Source organism: Otolemur garnettii, unplaced genomic scaffold (genome assembly GCF_000181295.1).
Source record: "Otolemur garnettii isolate 467f Iridium unplaced genomic scaffold, OtoGar3 scaffold00020, whole genome shotgun sequence".
NCBI lineage: Eukaryota > Metazoa > Chordata > Mammalia > Primates > Galagidae > Otolemur > Otolemur garnettii.
Window position 1 is genome coordinate 16,745,969 of NW_003852415.1, and position 18,834 is coordinate 16,764,802.

At 44.1% G+C, this 18,834-nt stretch overlaps 1 protein-coding gene across 2 annotated transcripts in view; it reads right to left on the bottom strand.

Annotated features, from left to right (window-relative positions):
- The window catches only part of TTC7B (tetratricopeptide repeat domain 7B), a 256,341-nt gene that overhangs the window by 228,188 nt on the left and 9,319 nt on the right, over positions 1–18,834 (bottom strand). Inside the window, exons 2-3 of one of the 2 annotated variants that reach the window (XM_003786986.3) lie at positions 14,687–14,841; positions 11,283–11,451 (exon numbers count right to left, since the gene is read on the bottom strand). In XM_003786986.3, the coding sequence (XP_003787034.3) occupies positions 11,283–11,451; positions 14,687–14,836 (319 nt within the window). In that variant the 5' untranslated portion in view covers positions 14,837–14,841. Of the gene's footprint in view, positions 1–11,282; positions 11,452–14,686; positions 14,842–18,834 lie in introns of those variants that run through there. The other variant, XM_023511573.1, reaches the window with a different exon arrangement.

Consider the following 18,834-nt stretch of genomic DNA (forward strand, 5'->3'; position numbering starts at 1 on the left):
GTACACTTGTATAAATTCAAGTCAGAGTGCTACAAGTTTAGGATGTTAATAAAGAAAATACCTACAGAATATACACAAAAGGAAATAAGAAAGGATTTTAAACATTTCACTATAAAAAAAATCAACTAAACACAAAAGACAGTAATGCAGACAATGAGGAACAAAATAGCTATAAGGTATATAGGAAACACAGCAAAAAACAGAAGTCTTTCTTTCCTTATCAGGAACTACTTTAAATGTAAATGTATATGAGTCCCAGGAGTAAGGCTGGAACCCCACCCTTGGTGTGCCCCTGGTGTGGGCCTCACCCCCTAACTACTGAGTTACAGTGGCCAGCTCTTTAAATGTAAATGAGATAAACTCACCAATCAAAAGATAAGAGATTGGCATACTGGGTTAAAAAACATGACTCAAACATATGCTGTCTACAAGAGACTTCACTTACATCTATAGGCACAAATAGACAGAAAATAAAAGAATGCAAAAATATATTCTATGCAAAGAGTAACCAAAATAGAGCATTAAGTGGCTATATAAATATCCTTTTTTAATCAAAAAGAAAAGACTGTCAGAGACAAAGACACTATAGATTAATAAAAGTTTCAATACAGCAAGACGATATAACAATTATAAACATTTACACTCCAAGTGACAGACCACCAAAATATATGAAGCAAAAACTGAAAGAATTAAAGGGAGAAATAGTTCTATAATAGTAGGTGGAAGCTTCAATACTGCTATCTTAATAATGGATAAAACAACCAGACAGAAGATAAGTAAAACACAATAAGCCAACTAGATCTACTGTTATATATAGTCACTCTACCCAACAGCAGTATACACATGGGACATGTTCCAGGATGGACCATGTGTTAGGCCACAGATTAAGTCAAAATGTGACGTGTGCACACAATGGAATATTATTCAATCTTTAAAAGGGAGGAAATTCTGACATGCTATAGCATAGATGAACCTGAAGTACTATTGTAAGAGAAATAAGCCAGTCACAAAAAGACAAAACACTGCATGACACCACTTATGTGAGGCATCTACGAGAGGCATAATCATACAGACAGAAAGTAGAATGGTGGTTGACAGGGGCTGAGGAAGAGGGGGGGATTGTTTTAATGGGTGTAGAGTTTCAGTTTTAAAAAATGAAAAATTCTGGAGATGGATGGTTGTACAGCAACATGAATAACATATTTAATACCACTAAATTGCACACTTAAAAATGATTACAATTGGGCTGGGTATGGTGGCATCTGTAATACTAGTACTCTGGGAGGCTAAAGCAGGAAGACTGCTTGAGCTCAGGAGTTTGAGACCAGCTGAGCAAGAAGAAATCCCCATCTCTACCAAAAGTAGAAAAACTAGCCAAGGGGTGGTACACGCCTCTAGTCCCAGCTACTTGGGAGGCTGAGGCAAGAGGATCACTTGAGCCTAAGAGTTTGAAGTTGCTATAAGCTATGATGTCACCACAGCACTCTACCCTGGGTGACAGTGAGATTTTGCCTCAAAACTTAAAAAACAAAAAGGTTGCTGGGCACGGTGGCTCATGCCTGTAGTCCTAGCACTCTGGGAGGCTGAGGTGGGTGGATTGCTTGAGCTCATGGGTTTCAGCCCAGCCCAAGCAAAAAGCAAGACCCCATCTCTACTAAAAACAGAAAAACCGAGGCAAGAGGATAGCTTGAGCCCAGGAGTTGGAAGTTGCTGTGAGCTATGACGTCACAGCACTCTACCCAGAACAACAGCTTAAAACTGTCTCCAAAAAAAAAAAAACTAAGATCATATATAAAAATCAGTTTGGAGGGGAAAGTCATAGAGCATTTTTATAATAAGAAAACTGAAACAACCTGGATGTTCCATGGGCAACTGGTTCAAAAGTATCCATAAGGTACACACACTACTGTGCAGCCATTAAAAACTGTACTTTCAAAAAATATTCAATGACATGAGAAATAATTGTACACACACATAGACAAATATACATATAGTGAAAAAAGAATACAAAACAGTACATATAGCATAATCCTGATTGTATATATTATACATAGTATGTATGTTATATAGTATATATGTAACGGTGGTTAACTAGCTCAAGTGGCAGTATAGTAGCTGACTTCATTTATAAATATTTAAAAATAAATATTAAGTACATATAATACAAATAAATAAATATTTTTCTTATTTTCCAAATAGTCTGTATTCAATACACAACTGTATTGTGTAAATGTTCATTTTTAAATCAAAGGGATTCCACTCAGTGTTGGCCAGAATGAGTCTGTTATCACACTGCAGGAAGGAAAGCATGCGAGCATTGGCCTTCTGGGGGGCAATCTGGAAATACTTCTCTTTTGACCCAGAAACTCCACTCTGGAAAACTCTACTGGGGAAATCACTAAAAACGGGCACAAAGGCTCGGCGCCTGTGGCTCAAGCAGCTAAGGCGCCAGCCACATGCACTTGAGCTGGCAGGCTCAAATCCAGCCCAGGCCCGCCAAACAACAATGACGGCTGCAACCAAAAAAAAAAAGCCGGGCGTTGTGGCAGGTGCCTGTAGTCCTAGCTACTTGGGAGGCAGAGGCAGGAGACTCGCTTGAGCCCAGGAGTTGGAGGTTGCTGTGAGCTGTAATGCCACAGCACTCTACCCAGGGCGACAGCTTGAGGCTCTGTCTCAAAAAAAACCAAAAACAAACAAACAGAAAAAAACAAAAAACAGGCACAAAGACCAAGCTGAGAGGGTGCTCATCACGGCCTGGTGTGTAGCAGAGAAAATCTGCAGACAACCTACATGTCCAAAAATAGAAGCTTTTCAGTTAAATAGACTATACCTCACTCATACAATGAAATGTTACACAGATGCTGAAATGTCGCAGAAATGTACCTACTGTCATAGTGAAGTGGAAAAAGCAGGTCACTGAGCAGCATCTGTGGTATAATCCCAATTTAAAAAAAAATCACACATATGATAAGTGTAGAGATCTGGAAGGAAATGAATTGAAGTGTTAACAGCAATTGCTTCGAGGTAGACCAGGTAATGGATAGTTTTATGTTCTTTTGACTAGTCTGCATGTCTAATGGATTTTATATTTCGTACATACTTTATGCTTATTAAGAACAATAAAATAAAACTGGGGTGGGGGACAGGCTAGATCAATCCCAGGAAGAGCTAGAAGCACCATCAGCTCCCCTAGTTCTGGAGTGTGGCAAGGCAGGGCCCGCAAGGATGGGGAAGACAAGGTTCCCATTGCTACCTCTGCTACCATTGCCAGCCTCTGCTGGACGTGAGCTCAGACTATACAATCTCCATCTGACATCTTCCAACTATTTTTTTTTTTTTTGTAGAGACAGAGTCTTACTTTGTCGCCCTTAGTAGAGTGTTGTGCCATCACAGCTCACAGCAACCTCTAACTCCTGGGCTTATGCAATTCTCTTGCCTCAGCCTCCCGAGTGGGAGGTAGCCGGAGAAACACCAATTGGACTACAGGCGCCCACCACAACACCTGGCTATTTTTTTGTTGCAGTTTGGCCAGGGCAGGGTTTGAATCCGCCACCCTTGGTATAGGGGGCCAGTGCCCTACTCAGTGAACCACAGGCGCCGCCCCCAACTATTATTATAGAACTGTCTATTTCTCCCTTTAATGCTTTCAATTTTTGCATCCATTTTGTGTTACTTCTCAGTACTCTTGTGAGAGTATTATTAGCCCTAATTTGTAGATAAGAAAAGTGAGACTTAGAGCTCACACCTGTAATCCCAGAGCTCTGGGAAGCCGAGGGAGGTGGATCCCTGGAGCTCTGGAGTTTGAGACCAGCCTTAGCAAGAGCAAGACCCCATCTCTACCAAAAATAGAAAACTAGCCTGGTGTTGTAGCAGGTGCCTGAAGTCCCAGCTACTCCAGAAGCTGAGGCAAGAGGATCCCTGGAGCCCAGGAGCATGAGGTTGCTGTGAGCTATCACACCATGGCACTCTACCCAGGGTGACAGAGTGAGACTCTGTCTCAAAAAAAAAAAAAAAAGAAGTGAGACTTAGTCTAAATTACTTTAATCAGGCCATAGCTCAGTGGGTAGGGCACCAGTCACATACACCAGGGCTGGCAGGTTAGAATCCCACCTGGGCCTACTAAACAACAATGACAACTATAACAACAATAAAAAAACAGCCAGGCGTTGTGGCGGTTGCCTATAGTCCCTGTAGCTGCTTGGGAGGCTGAGGCAGGAGAATCACTTAAGCCCAAGAGTTTGAGGTTGCTGTGAGCTGTAATGCCATAGCACTCTACCGAGGGCGACATAATGAAACTCCATCTCTAAATAAAGAAATAAATAACTTTAATCACAGAATAGAATCAGCTTTAGCAGGTTAACAGATTAGCAGGTTAGCTGACACCAGAACCTCATAAACAACATCCCCACTCCAAGTGAATGAATATGGCCCACCTGAAAGACAGCTAAGTAAAGTGGGAAAAGAGTGGATCTGGAATCCACGGCCTTGTTTTGAATCCCATCTCACCTCTGAAATGCAGCCTCTCAAATCCTCTCCAGGGAGTGACAGCCTGCAGCACAGGACCGTTCTCAGGACGAGCGCGATCACTCAGGTAAGCCACCTGACACCACACTGACTCTCAGATCAATAAATGCTGATCCAAAGGGAACCCTTAACTCCTAATGCCGCTGAATTCTGAGGCAGCTGTGGCTGTTAGAAAGTCTTCTGCATCTGGGACTAATGTTGGACTTCGTTCAGTTCCCACAGCATGGCTCTAGCCCTGGCCACGATGCCAAAACAGATGAGTCTCCCTTCCTCCAAGGGCCCTCTACACATGGGAGGACCACTCCATGTGGACCACTCCACCACCTGGGAGACCACTCTTCCCCCAAACCCCAATCCTTCAGCATTTACCTGTCTCACAAATTTTGGTCCCAGAGCCATCTCTGGTCCACAGTGACCCTGTCACAGAGCAGTCACTAGACTCCTCCCCTTTTCCCTCTTTTACTCCCTGCAGTGGTCACCTCAAAATAAAAAGGACTGTGGGCCTATTTGATTAGAGAGAGGGCTCCCATTTCAGAGAATTCACTGATATAGACATCTGTCATGGACATCTGCCCTTCCTCTGAGTTCCTTAGTGGAACTACCCCCTCTTCATCACAGCCTTCCTGCTGGACCTAAGCCAGTCATAGGATATGTCTCTGGTGACTAAATCAAGGGTGGGAATGTAATCTAGCCCATGAGAACCTGGCTGGGATTTCTGAGGATCACAGCTAAGAGAAATGAAGTCTGGGGCTGCTGCGTTTGCCTGAGATGGGAACCAATGGGAAGGTGGCCGGAGAAACAGAAAGGATTCATGTCTGTGAGCCCTGAATCCAGCTGCCACTGAAGTCAGTTTGGGTTATCTTACAACTACAAAAAAAAGGGCCCTAACCCAGAGATACTGGCAAAACTAGAAAAAGTGTCTTCAGCTTGGACTGGGCAGTCACCTCTCCATGGAGTGTTCACCCTTTCTGCACATGCCCAGGGCAGGAGCTTTGGCCCTGCCCCAGAAACCCCTGTGGGATGGAGTTTTTGTTGCTGACTTAGATTTGCACTGCCTCTTTCGCTCTGTGTAGGAACAGAACACACTTTTTGCTCCATCTGCCAAGCAGCTGGCTGGGGCTGGGAAAATTGGATGATGTGGGAAACCTCTCCAGCTGCCCCGATCACATGGACCTCCCCAACTTCCAACATCATCAACAACTTTCCCTTCCTTAATCAGCACTCCAGACCCCTGATATTCACTTCATCTTCCCCTACAGATCTTCCCCTAAATGTATTGATCCTAGGTCCATATCCTGCCAGACAGAGCAGCTCCTCTAAGGCACCAATGTGCTCATGGAAGAAAGAGAGCCTCTCCCCACTCCCCATAACTGGATGTTGCCCGGGCCATCTGAAGAGATTTATCCATTTAGGGTCAAACCCAAAGGATACATAAGAATAAAAATAGCTAATATTTGTTGATTTGTCAGGCACTGTGCTAAGTACTTTACATGTGTTCACTTTCTCCCTGCAAGAATCCTATAATAATGTGTAATACTATTATCTCCGTTTTACAGATGAGAAAACCAAGACCCAGTGAGGTGAAGGTAATTTCCCAAGACCCTTTAGCTAACACAACGCCAGAGGCCAAAGGTGGGCAGTCTGACCCAGAGCCCTGTGCTCTTAACCATAATATCAGAGGAGAAATTTCAAACCTAGGAGCAAAGAGGAATAGAGAAGATAAAGGGGGCTCTGTAAAACTCCCCGGCACGCTGCCCTCGCCTGGGCACAGAGGTCATGCAGCTCAACAAAAAAGTTTCCTACCAAGAAACATCTCTTGTCCTGGCATTGCCCTGGGTTTATTGTGTGACATAGGCCAAGTCCCATCTCCCTGCCCATTAGAAAATAAAACATTTGTATGGGAGATGACTGTGGAGGCTCCATTTAATCTTTGGAGCCAGTCCTTCTCTGCTTTGGTACCATGTAATAGAGAAAGCAGAAAACCTGCTGTTGCTGTTTCCAGGTTCCTAATTTCCCTCCTCAAGCCCCGTGGCCCTGCACGCCTCTTTTCTTTCACCTGAGTGTAGGCTACTCCCCTTGCACCGTCTAACAGGTTCCACCTGGGTCAGAGACCACACTTGAACGGACGGATGTAATGGGAGGTTTACATGCCCCACAACTCTTCGCTTCTTTTTCACTCTCTTTTTTCCTTTCCATGAGCTGCAACATGCCCGCAACCCAGCTTCAATCACCCAGATGAGGGCCGCTCCCTTATGGATGGTGGAGGAAGTGAACAGAGATGCCTCACTAGCCTTGGACTATGACAGGACTTCCTTGCATTGGAGTTAATGTATTTTTGATCCCTTTATTAAATCAAAGTACATACCCAGCCTATTTATAAAGGTCATCTCTAGGAAGTCAAGTCCCTTCCAGTTCCTTGCAGAAAGTCACCCATGTCTAATAGATCTAAGTCCCAACACAGACAGTGGCCACCTTCCTACTGTTCCCAGCCTCCCGCTTTGAGACAAGAATGTCTGTGACCACTCAGTATCCCTGAGATTTCCTTAATCTATTATCCCAGACCAAAGTCCTCTATTCACTTGATTAACCCAGTACTGCCAGACACTGAAGACCTTCTGTTCTTCTATTCCCATTCTCTGTTTTTCTACTGAGGTTTAAGGTAGAGAGAAAGGTTAGGAAGGAGGAGGTGAGATCAACTTTGGAACTCCCAAATAAGAGAAATGATGAACTGAAAGGTACAAACTTTGGGACAGAAGTCCATGCCAGGCTCTGATATGGTGTGATGTCAGCAGGCTCTCACAGAGACCCCCCCATAATTGGCAGGGAAGGGCACCTAATAATACTCAGTATGTTACCTATAGGCAAACAAATCACACCTGACCATTGCAGGCTAGAAGCCAAGGCACCCAGATTCCTTTGAATTACATGAGGATCATCTGTATAGAAATCCAAATAAGAAAACCTTTACGCGGTTCATTCAATAGCTGAGCAATTATGTACCAGACACTGTGCTAAGCCCTGAGGACGGCAAATGAGCAAGGCAGAATTCTAGAGGAACTCACAGGCTGGCAGGGACCGTCTCATCATTCTAATGTTTCTCAAATAATTCTAACCTTCTGTGCACCAGATATGGTTGACTCTGAATAGGTCCCAGAGGGCTTCAGAGAAGACAGGACATGTGAGCTTGGAGGACAGAACTTACAGGAGGAAACCTAGGCAAGGCTGAGGAGATAAGGTAGAGGAATTGGTGCATGGTGCTGAGAAGAGGGTGCAGGTACAAATCTAGAGAGTATTCTCTAATGACCTGAATGTCTTCTCCCTGAAGAAATCTCACCTGCCCAAGCAAGCTCCAGTCCATGTGCCAAAAGAGCAGAGCAAGTAAGAACATGGCTTCAGACTGAGTCCCTTTCTGCCACTCAGGGGAGCATGGCTCTGGAACCAGTCGTTGAGGTCAAGTCCTGGCTCAACCACTCCCCAACTGCAGGACTTTGGACAGGTTTTTCTACCCCATCTTTGTCCCAGTTTTCTTGTCTGTAAAATGGGAATATTAATGGAGGTGGTGGTGAAAAATGAAGGAAATATAGAAATAAGAACCGGGCACGTGGGGATCTCTCCGTACATCTTAGCCACTGATAACCACTCCTGGTAACAGCACCAATCTCATTTCTCTTCTATAAATTAGAGCTTTGCAGGGTTAAAGAGACAGTAAAGCCTCCAACATAGTGCTAGCCCAACTGAATGATGCTTCTGATCCCCTATAAGTGAAGGCTAACCGTGCCTGGTAGGGAGAGGCTCTGGCTGAAAACCCTGGTCCACTCAGACCTCAAGTCACCACGGAAAAGGTGGGGTGACCTAAGAAAGTATGCAAGTCATCCTCCTGAGCAAGTTGCAGGGTAGCTAAAGGAGCAACATGGCCTGGATGCATCGGCCACTCATCTCCTGCCTGGTCTTGCCCTAGGGGGAGGGTCAAGGGACAGCTCTTTTCTTCTTTCCAAAGTTGCAGAAAGCCAAATATTTAATCAAATGGTCCAGATTTTGAAATGTTAGCAACTAACTCAAAAGGGTTGGAAACACTGAGCCAACTAAACAAGCCCTGTCTTGGGCAGCCTGCAGGCCCGCAGTACAAACAGTTTCTAATTGGAGGGTCTTTCCTACATCAACATTCATGGAATCCCTTGTTGGCAGTCTCAAGGAAATTCTCAAGGACCTTAAAGAACCAAGAATATTATTACAAAGAGATATAACCAAGGGCATACTGAGCTCCTCAGTGAACTAGCCTATCTCTGGGCATCTCCCTAAATTGGGCTGGTAATTTCCCTCTGTTACTACAAATTACCCCTAGTCCCCTACTCTCCACCCAACACTTTTCTCTTCAGCTAACATTCCCATCACGCTCACCATGAGCTGGGCACTGACTGAAGCATTTGACATACACTAGCTCATATAATCCTCATGACAACCCAATGAGACACAGAGAGGCTCAGAAACTTGCACAGACAGTGGAGTGGGGCCCAGGCAGACAGTTCAGGGTTGGCGCTCATGACCATCACTCTATACTCCCTCTCACTGGGCCCACCAGACTCTAAGAGGCCTGGGCCCTCCTGGGCTGCCAGCTACTTCCTCCAGGCAAAAGTGGCCTTTCCCTCTCCCTGGACATATGTGACCCTACATGCAACCACAGAAGTCAGAAACAACCCAGAGCCAGGTCTCTCACCAACCAGTAGGTGTTTTAAGAGCCAAATGCTACAACCTCCATGGCTAGCATCCCACCACTGGCCACATACCATGACCAGACTCAAGGACCGAGTCTCCTGTCCTCATTGCCTGCCTCTCATGGCAGCCACAAGACTAAGCTGACAGTACCAACTGCAGACAATTATGCTTATCATACTCTCTCAGGGCCAATAGTAAGACATGGGCTCTGGGAGCTAAGCAGGCCCCAGAGCCACCTCCCAACCCCACCTAGCAAGCCAACTCCTGGCTACACTTCACCAGGCCCCGGGCCAGTGGGTGACTGGAAACTGCTCGATGAAGCCTTGCTCTCATTCCAGAACATTGTTCCTGGCTACACACACACGTAGCTCCCAGAAGCCTAAGGCACACGAGGTGGCTGAATGAGCACCAGAGAGATAAGAGGGTAACTGTGTGGCACAGACCCCAGAGCACCCGATAGTTCAGACAGATGCAAACAAAAGCCAGATGCTCTTAGGACCCCAGAGGCAGCCTCAAAAGACAGTACCTATTAAACAGCCAAGGTGGTCAGACACAGTGGCTCACACCTGTAATCCTAGCACCCTGGGAGGCCAAGGCAGATGGGCTGCTTGAACTCAGGAGTTTAAGACCAGTCTGAGCAAGAGCAAGACCCTGTATCTAAAAAAACAGAAAAACTAAGGCAAGAGGATTGCTTGCCTCAGTCTTGCCTCCAAGACTTGGAGGCTGCTGTGAGCTATGAGAATGCCATGGCACTCTACCCAGCATGACAGCTTGAGACTATTTCAAAAAAAATTAAAAATAAATAAATAAATAAACTGTCAGGGTAACCTGTCAAGAGCAACAGCATCTTTTCCCAGCCCACAGGGATGTTTAGAAGATTAATTAGACAAGCCTGGCAGGACTCAAGGCTCCCCACCAAAATGTGTGAACACATCATTCCCATCACAAAGCTCTTTAAGAAGTGTGGCTCGAGCGAGGCCTTTGTTCTTTGCTGCATGAGACAACTGAAGCATACAGGATGGGCTACCTGAAGCCCCCAAAGTGCTGGCAGCACACAGATGGTCAGCTCCCTGTTGTTCTGGAGGGTCAAGCCACCCAACTCTTGGCCTCTGTGCCAGCCATAGTCAGCCACAATGCATGGCTTGGACAGGAGGTGGCAGGATGAACGGGAGCTGCTTCAGACTGTCCGCTTTTGCTGTGGCCTTAGGAAGTCCTATTCAAAGTGTTCTTCCTCCTCCAGGAAGCCTTCCTGGCCTGCTGGTCTATAGTGACCTCTCCTGCCTGTGAAAAAGTGTTACCCATCCCTGGGTTTTAACATTTGCTGCCTTGTTTGACGTTTTAAAACATCATTTATTAAGCATTTAGTATGTGGCAGGTCTATGTTAAATGCTTTACATACATTATTTGACTTAATCCTCATAATAAAATAGATATGATTTTTGTCTATCAATAAAAATCATCCTCCATGAAATACATTTGATTATAGATGAGGAAGTGGCAGCCTGGAAGGGTCAAACAATGTGTGCATCTTGCCCTTCTACCATCTTTCTTTCGGTGGGAATGCATTCTCTCACAGCAGTAAAGATGATATTTACACTTCCCTCCATCCCCTGAATAGGTACACAGGTAATCACTAGAGGACTGGGTGCTACTGTGACTGCCAAGTATCAACCAACTAGCCTCAGTCAACCCCAAGGTGGCATTAATGAATAAAAACACTGTTGGCCATGTGGCCAAGTGACCATATGATACAAATCGTGTCTATGCTGTGCAGTATTGTAATTACCAAGAAAAATCCCTGCTTAAGTTGCATATTAATTATCAAGAAACTTTACTGAAATGTTTTTCCTTCATATCTTTCCATCATAATCAAAGAACGGAAGCTTTGAAGAAACAGTGTGTTGCTGGGCTTAACATCACTCCACAGGTGCAGCCCCTGACCGGAATTGCCATGTTAATCTCCAGCCAAGGGTCAGGGGTGAAGCACAAGGAGGCTCTGCTGGCCCCAAAAAACATGATATTGAGGGGAAATGCATGGACCTCACCTTTGGTAGCGTAGGCTTCTGCAATCACCCGCAACCTGTATGGAGGGGAGGCTGTCAGCGGCAAGTCATCAAGGCCCACCCGGGCATAAATGTTCAGAGCTTCTTTGTAATCTCCTTCCACATAATTCAACTTGGCCATGATCAGATTGGATTCTTGTAGGAATTCTGACTAGAGAGAAATGGAGAGAATAGGCCATTTTTCTACAATATTATGTGTGATGCTCCCTTCGGCCCAGTCGTATTATCTATTGCTATAAAACCCCACAACTCCCCCTCACAGAAACTTAAACACAAATGTTCACAGTACAGTATTATTCACAATAACCAAAAGGTGGAAGTAAATGAGGTATCCATTGAAGAGGGCCTAGCCATGAAATAGAGTTATTATTCAGCCATAATAAAGAAGGAAGTACATGCTATGGCATGGATGAACCCCAAAATCACTATAGGAAGAGAAAAAGCCAGAAACAAAGGGCATATATTATGTGATTGCATTTATATGAAATGCCCAGAACAGTCAAATTTATAGAGCCAGAAAATAGATTAGTGTTTCATAGGGCTAGAGGAATGGGGGAATGGGAGGTGGCTGGTAATGGTTAAGGGGTTTATTTTGGGGAATGATAAAAATGTTCTACAACTGATTGTGGTGATGGTTGCACAATTTCACAAATATACTAAAAATCATTGAATTGGACACTTTAGGCAAATTACATGTCATGTGAATTATATTTTTAAAATGCTGTTGTAAAAAATCCAAACAAAATAGAAACCCTGCAGCTCCCCTCAGGCCTCTGCACAGGGGTGGCCCAAGGATGGAAGGAATGCTTCAGGAGTTAAACATTTAATCACCTGTCTCTGAAAAGAAGGCTGCCCAGACATCCTGATGGGTCCTGCCATAGCCCTGGATATGCACCACAAGACTGTAACCCAAATAATCCAAGAAGTAACTTCCTAAATGGGTGCAAAAATCAGGACTTGCTTTCTTTAGGGGCAAACTTTTCTCATTAAGCCTTCAAGATTGTTAAACTGAAGTGACCAACCCCAGAACCTGAACTGAGGTCAAGGAAAGAGGAAGTTTCATATGAGCCAGGGTAAGTGGAGCAACACACCTACAAAAGCTGTGCAACTCTAGAACATTCTTTATAAGATGAAGGAAACTAAAAAACAGCAGCAGGAGAAAAACTTTCCAGGCAGAACCAACCAAACAGCAGCAAATGACATGTATTAGTGCTATACAGCTTTGGAAGAAACTCCACATTTGAGCCTTAAAACAATCCTGAGCTAATAAGTAAGCCTATAGTTGAGAAAGCTAAGCTCAGAGAGGTTAAGTAACTTCCCAAGACCACACAGCTTATTAATCCATAACTGGGCCTCAGACTCCAGAACTTTAATTTGCAATTCAGTGTGCCACACTGAATTGTAGAAGATGAACAGCAAGAATGATAAGCCCTGATGAAATAAAAGGTCAATTTTTCAAGATGGGCCGGGTGTGGTGGCTCCCACTTGTAATCCTAGCACTCTGGGAGGCCGAGGTGGGTGGAATGCCTGAGCTTACAGGTTCAAGACCAGCCTGTGCCAGAGTGAGACCTCGTCTCTAAAAATATAGCCAGGTGTTGTGGCAGGTGCCTAAAGTCCCAGCTACTCGGGAGGCTGAGGCAAGAGAATCACTTGAGCCCAAGAGTTTGAGGTTGCTGTGAACTAAGATGCCACGGCACTCTACCAAAGGTGACAAAGTGAGACTCTGTCTCAAAAGAAAATTTTTGTCAAGATGAAGTTGTGGGGGCTAGAAGTGGGAAGCAAACAATCTATGGATGATCCCCCTAGCACACAGTCACTCACATCTCCTGGCATGATACCTGAGTCTGACCAGGCATGACTGTGACCTATGTACTGTCTCTACACCTTTTCCTCCTGATCAAGACCCACCACTAGTGCCACCAGAACCTCCTTGGTTCAGAACAATTGACATGGAGACAACTCTGAACCACATATGGCAGGGCCCTTGGCAAGATCTGGTGTTTCAAGTCCAAATGCAGCAGCAAGTCCTCAAGAACCTGGGCTTCCTATGTGAAAGTGACACTCTCAAGCCCAGCCTACTAGGGTCTGGACCTGTGTCCTGTGTAGACAGACACATACAGAGATCATTTTGAAATGTAGCTCTCTGACAGAGTTTCCAGAAACCTGCTGCTACGCAGCTGGTGGACACTAATACTAACTTATTCAAATGTTGCCCGAATCCTAAATTACAACAGCATCAAAGAGCTGGCCAGATGACAAAGAGGAAGAACATCTCAAACTGAAAGCTCACAAGATCATAGGCTGGGCATGCAGGAGCTGCGAAGGTCCATACTCACCCTTCCAAAAGCCCACCCCATCCAAATCCACAGAAACTGAACCCCAGAGCAGGGAAGGGACATCCCTAGGGTCACAGGGCAAATTGGGAGCAGGTTCGAGATACAAAAGGTAAAGCCAAAGATAACAGCTTCTCTGGGGAAATATGTATAAGCAGATGAAAATAAAGACCAAAGACATAGCCCAGAGGACTCTGAGACAGGAAGAGAAGAAAAATGAAAGAGAAATCATCAAGATGGAAAGGAAAAGGAAGTCAGAGCTTCCAAAGTTCACCCTAGACTGTCTTCAGTTGGAAATACACCCTGTGAGGAGAAAGGGCCTTAAAGTAGATGGGCAAGCTTGGGCTAGGATGTAGTCAGCTCTCTGAACGGGAGTGATGGTGGCAGGGCTGGGGAAGTGTGAGTGACCCAGGAGGGAGAAGGGGCAGGGTGGGCAGGAAGGGAACGGCCCTTATGAAAAGCAAAAGCAACTGAAAGGGGATTCCTAAGAAGCAAGAAAGGAAAAGCATGTAGAGAGACAGGAAATCTGACTGTGTGGAGAGTAGAAAACAGAGCCTAAGATTCCCTGTGTCACAAGGATCAGCGTCTTTATTCATACACAAGAAGTCCTGGTCCCCTCCCAAGAGTGGCACCAGTCCTGCTGACACCAGTATGATACCCTTAAAGCTCGGGGCCACAATGGACTGTTACATTCATGCACCACATGATTTAGGCAGGAAATTATGTGTAAGCTCCTGGTTAACTTCTCTCTTTTCTAAAGGACGGCAAGATTGAGCTCTAAGCCATATATCACAGCTTGTGTCAAGCACCTGGGGAGATCAGTGCCATTGTGCAAAGGGGTCTGAGACCCTATTGGCTCTACAAGGTGGTCAGCCAGCCTGGACCTGACCCATGGATCGCATGGAGCTGGGCTGCTTCTAAAAAGACGTGCCATGGCAGCGTGCAGGTGAGTTTGTCGCTGGGCATCCTTCTCAGTCACACATCATCCAAAGGAAATGGGTCCAGGATCTCCCTCCTGCCCCCCACCCCCTTCATCCCAGAGGCCCCTGGTACCTTAAGGTTCCCTCTGTCCAGGGCGGCGGTCAGATGCTTGCGGACCTCAGTCAGCTGGGGCCTGGGGCCTCGGGGACTGGCTCCCTGCCTCAGGGGGTATTCCTTCAGGTACTGCTCCAGCTTCGACTCCCCGAGGAGCAGTTCTGCCATGTCATCTACAAAACCAAAGTGAAAGGTAAATGGGAGCAAGCGTCCGTGTGTATAAGCCACTCCGTAACCTCAGGCCCACCACGTCCCAAGGGTCCAGCTTTGGGTCCTTGGCAAGGCCCCCCTGGAACCTCAGAACCTTCAACAGGATCTAAGTGGGCCCCATCTCACAGTGAATTCAATTCTGTCGTGTGTAAATAATTACTAGTAGTATGTACTCAAACAGACGTTGGCTTACTCATTCAATCATTCCTTTGCCACGCATTTATTCAATTAGAAAGATGGACATGTTAACATGGACCAAGTTTAATAAATTCAATTGAAAAAAAAAGACAAAGATGTCTTATATTCAGTGTAATCTTTCTTTTCATTTTTTTACAGTTTTTGGCTGGGGCTGGGTTTGAACCAGCCACCTCCAGTATATGGGGCCGATGCCCTACCCCTTGAAGCCACAGGCACTGCCCTGAGTGTAATCTTTCTAAAACACACATAAAACCCAATAGTATGTATTTTCCATCGGTGATGCAATAAAATCTCCTGGCTCTTCAGTGCTCTGTGGCCTTGTACTGGGATATGAGCTGGTAAAATGTCTGTACAGTCAGGTTCTTAAAACAAATTTCTGTCAAAATGACCTGAATGCAGTCAGTTTCTGACTAAAAGTCAAAACTATACAGACACTAATATCTGGGATTGTTTGCAAGAAGTTTTTATTCCTGAGAGTGTACTACTTATAGTTATAACTTAGTTGATGTCTAGAAACATGAACCTTTCTTGAGAATCCAGCTAATAAAAAGACTCCGGAATGAAGGACATGCAGGCAAAGGCCTTGTCATTTATCACAGAATACTAAATGCAAGAATTACAGTTATAGAACAGAATATAAATAATGAAAAAGACACACTGCATAAGTAATAATATATTGAAATATGAGAGTAGTTCCAGAATGTCACGTCCTCATCTTTCAAAATACTGTACCATTTGGTTTAAAAAAAGATCATTCCAAGTTTTAATTTTTTTCAAAAATGCTTTTAAATTTTAGTGGATTCTTAGAAAATAATGAAGAATCATTTGTTTAGAGCTTAAAGATTCCTTTTTTTAAATTTATTTTTTATTAAGTCATTCATACATAGATCATAAATACATTTATGCCATTATAGGATTCAAAGTGTTGATTATTTGTACAAATTGGAATGCTTACATCCTACTAAACAACATAGCCTTCACCACTTTTACCCAATTACAGGATTAAGACATTTATGCTCTACACCTGATAAATCCAACTTGTACTTGTAATACGCTCCATAGGTATGGTCCCTCTACCAACCCTCCCTCTATCGTCCCACCCCCCTCACTTCCCTTCTCCCTCCCCTTCCCTCCTTCATCCTTAGGCTATAGTCGTGTTTCATTTTTCACATGCATGTGTGAGTGATTGTAAATTGGCTTCACAGTAGTACTGAGTACATTGGATATTTTTTTTCTATTCCTGAGATACTTTACTAAGAATATTTTCCAGCTCGATCCATGTAAACATAAAAGAGGTAAAGTCTTCATTTTTTAATGCTGCATAGTATTCCATGGTATACATATACCACAATTTATTAATCCATTCATGGGTCGATGGGCACTTGGGCTTCTTCCATGACTTGGCAATAATGAATTGGGCTGCAATGAACAATCTGGTGCAAATATCTTTATTGCCAAATGATTTTTGGTCCTTTGAATATACACCTAGAAGAGGAATTGCAGGATCAAACAGCAGGTCTACATTTAGATCCCTGAGTGTTCTCCAAACTTCCTTCCAAAAGGAACGTACTAGCTTGCATTCCCACCAGCAGTGCAGGAGTGTTCCCTTTTCTCCATATCCATGCCAACATCTGTAGTTTTGGGATTTTGTGATGTGGGCTATTCTTACTGGAGTTAGATGGTATCTAAGAGTAGTTTTGATCAAGTTTAGTTTCTTTTTTCCCATTAATACTTATTAATAAACTTATTAATACTTATTATAATAATAGAGCAGGGTCATTCAATAGAAATACATGCAAGCCACATATATAATTTAAAATTTTTAGTAACTATATTAAAAAAAAAGTTGAAAAAAAAATTTTATTTTTGAGACAGTCTCACTTTGTCACCCTTGGTAGAGTATCCTGGCATCATAGCTCACAGCAACCTCAAACTCTTTGGGTAAAGTGACTCTCTTGTCTCAGCCTCCTGAGTAGCTGGGACTACAGGTGCCCACCACAACACCTGGCTATTTTTAGAGACAAGGTCTCCCTATGGCTCAGGCTAGTCTTGAACCCACGAGCTAAGGCAATCCACCTGCTTCAGCCTCCCAAGTGCAAGGGAGGATTATAGGCATGAGCCACTGTGCCCAGTCCTCAAGTGGAATTAATTTTAATAGTATTTAACTAAATACATCCAAAATATTATCAGTTCAACATGTAATGTCTGTAATGTAATGTAATTAAAAATATTAATGAGATAGTATTTTTTCACATTAAGTTTTCCAAATCCAGTGTATATTTTATATTTATGGCACATCTTAAATCTGCCAAATTTCAAGTAGTTGGTCAGTAGTTATTTCTTATACTGGACAGGAATATGATCCCCACTTATAGAAGTGTGTCTGTTTATCTTTAAGTATGTCTATGGCCCTAAAAATTGCCTAAAATGATTATCATTTAGTGTAAGCAATAGGAATTTCTGAATGATGAGATTTGGGATTTTTTTTTTTTTTTTTTTTTTTGCCAGGACCAGGTTTGAACCTGCCACCTCCATCCAGTATATGGGGCCAGTGCCCTACTCCTTTCAGCCACAGGCGCTGCCTGATATTCTTTTTTTTTTTTTTTGAGACAGATTTCAACTTTGTCACCCTTAGTAGGGACTCTGGGGCTCCAGAGATCATCTTGCCTCAGCCTCCCGAGTAGCTGGGACTATAGGTGCCCACCACAATGCCCAGCTATTTTTAGAGATGGGGTTTGGCTCTTGCTCAGGCTGGTCTTGAATTCCTGAGCTCAGGTGATCCACTCACGTTGGTCTCCCAGAGTGCTAGGATTATACACATGAGCCATTGTCCCCAGCCTGGGATAATTTTTAAATTCTCGTCTTTGGAGTTTAAATGATTTACATGAGCAGAATAATTTTTTTAGTAAAAAAAAATAGAATGTAGCTCTTCTTTGAAAACTAGAAGTATATATGTCAGGATATTAATAGTGATTATTTCAGAGAGGTAAGGTTTTCAGTCTATGTTGAACTACTTTTTCACATATCTTTGAAGTCCAAAAAATAAAATAAAATGAAATAGAATTTGGGATTCAGAGTCCTAGATTTCACTCCCAGTTTGTTTGACCCAATGATTTAACCTCATTGATTCTGTAGGACAAAAGCTTCTCTATACCTGATAAGGACTCCTTTTTCCCCATCGCCCCCACCTCTGCTGGCCTCCCTGCAGGACCCCTCTGTCCCTGTATCTGAGAATAGCTGCCCTGGGAGACCAGGACTCTTACTGCCTCTTCTATCTACAAGACCCTGGGCACACTACTTACCCTACAGAAGCATCACCTCTCCTATTTAGAAAATGGAAACAATACCACCACCCTTGAAAGACTGTGGACTACAGTTAACACGTTCTCAGCAGAGAACACCGTGGCTCAGAGCAACCACACTTCACCTCTCAAGTGGGCCTTAGAGAATGAGTAGGACCAGGACTGGCACACACAGAGGGAAGTAAGGGCAAGCCAGGCTGAGGAACAGCATAACTTAAGCAACCATTCAAGGTGCAAAGGCCAGGAAGATCAGGGCATGGGTAGTAAGTACCACAACAAGGTTAGAGAATCAAGCTGTGGTCAGACCATGGGGACAGGCTGGGCACGGTGGCTCATGCCTATAATCCCACCACTCTGGGAGGCCAAGGCAGTTAGATTGCCTAAGCTCACAAGTTCAAGACTAGCCTGATCTACAGGGAGACTCTGTCCCTAAAAATAGCCAGGCATTGTGGCAGG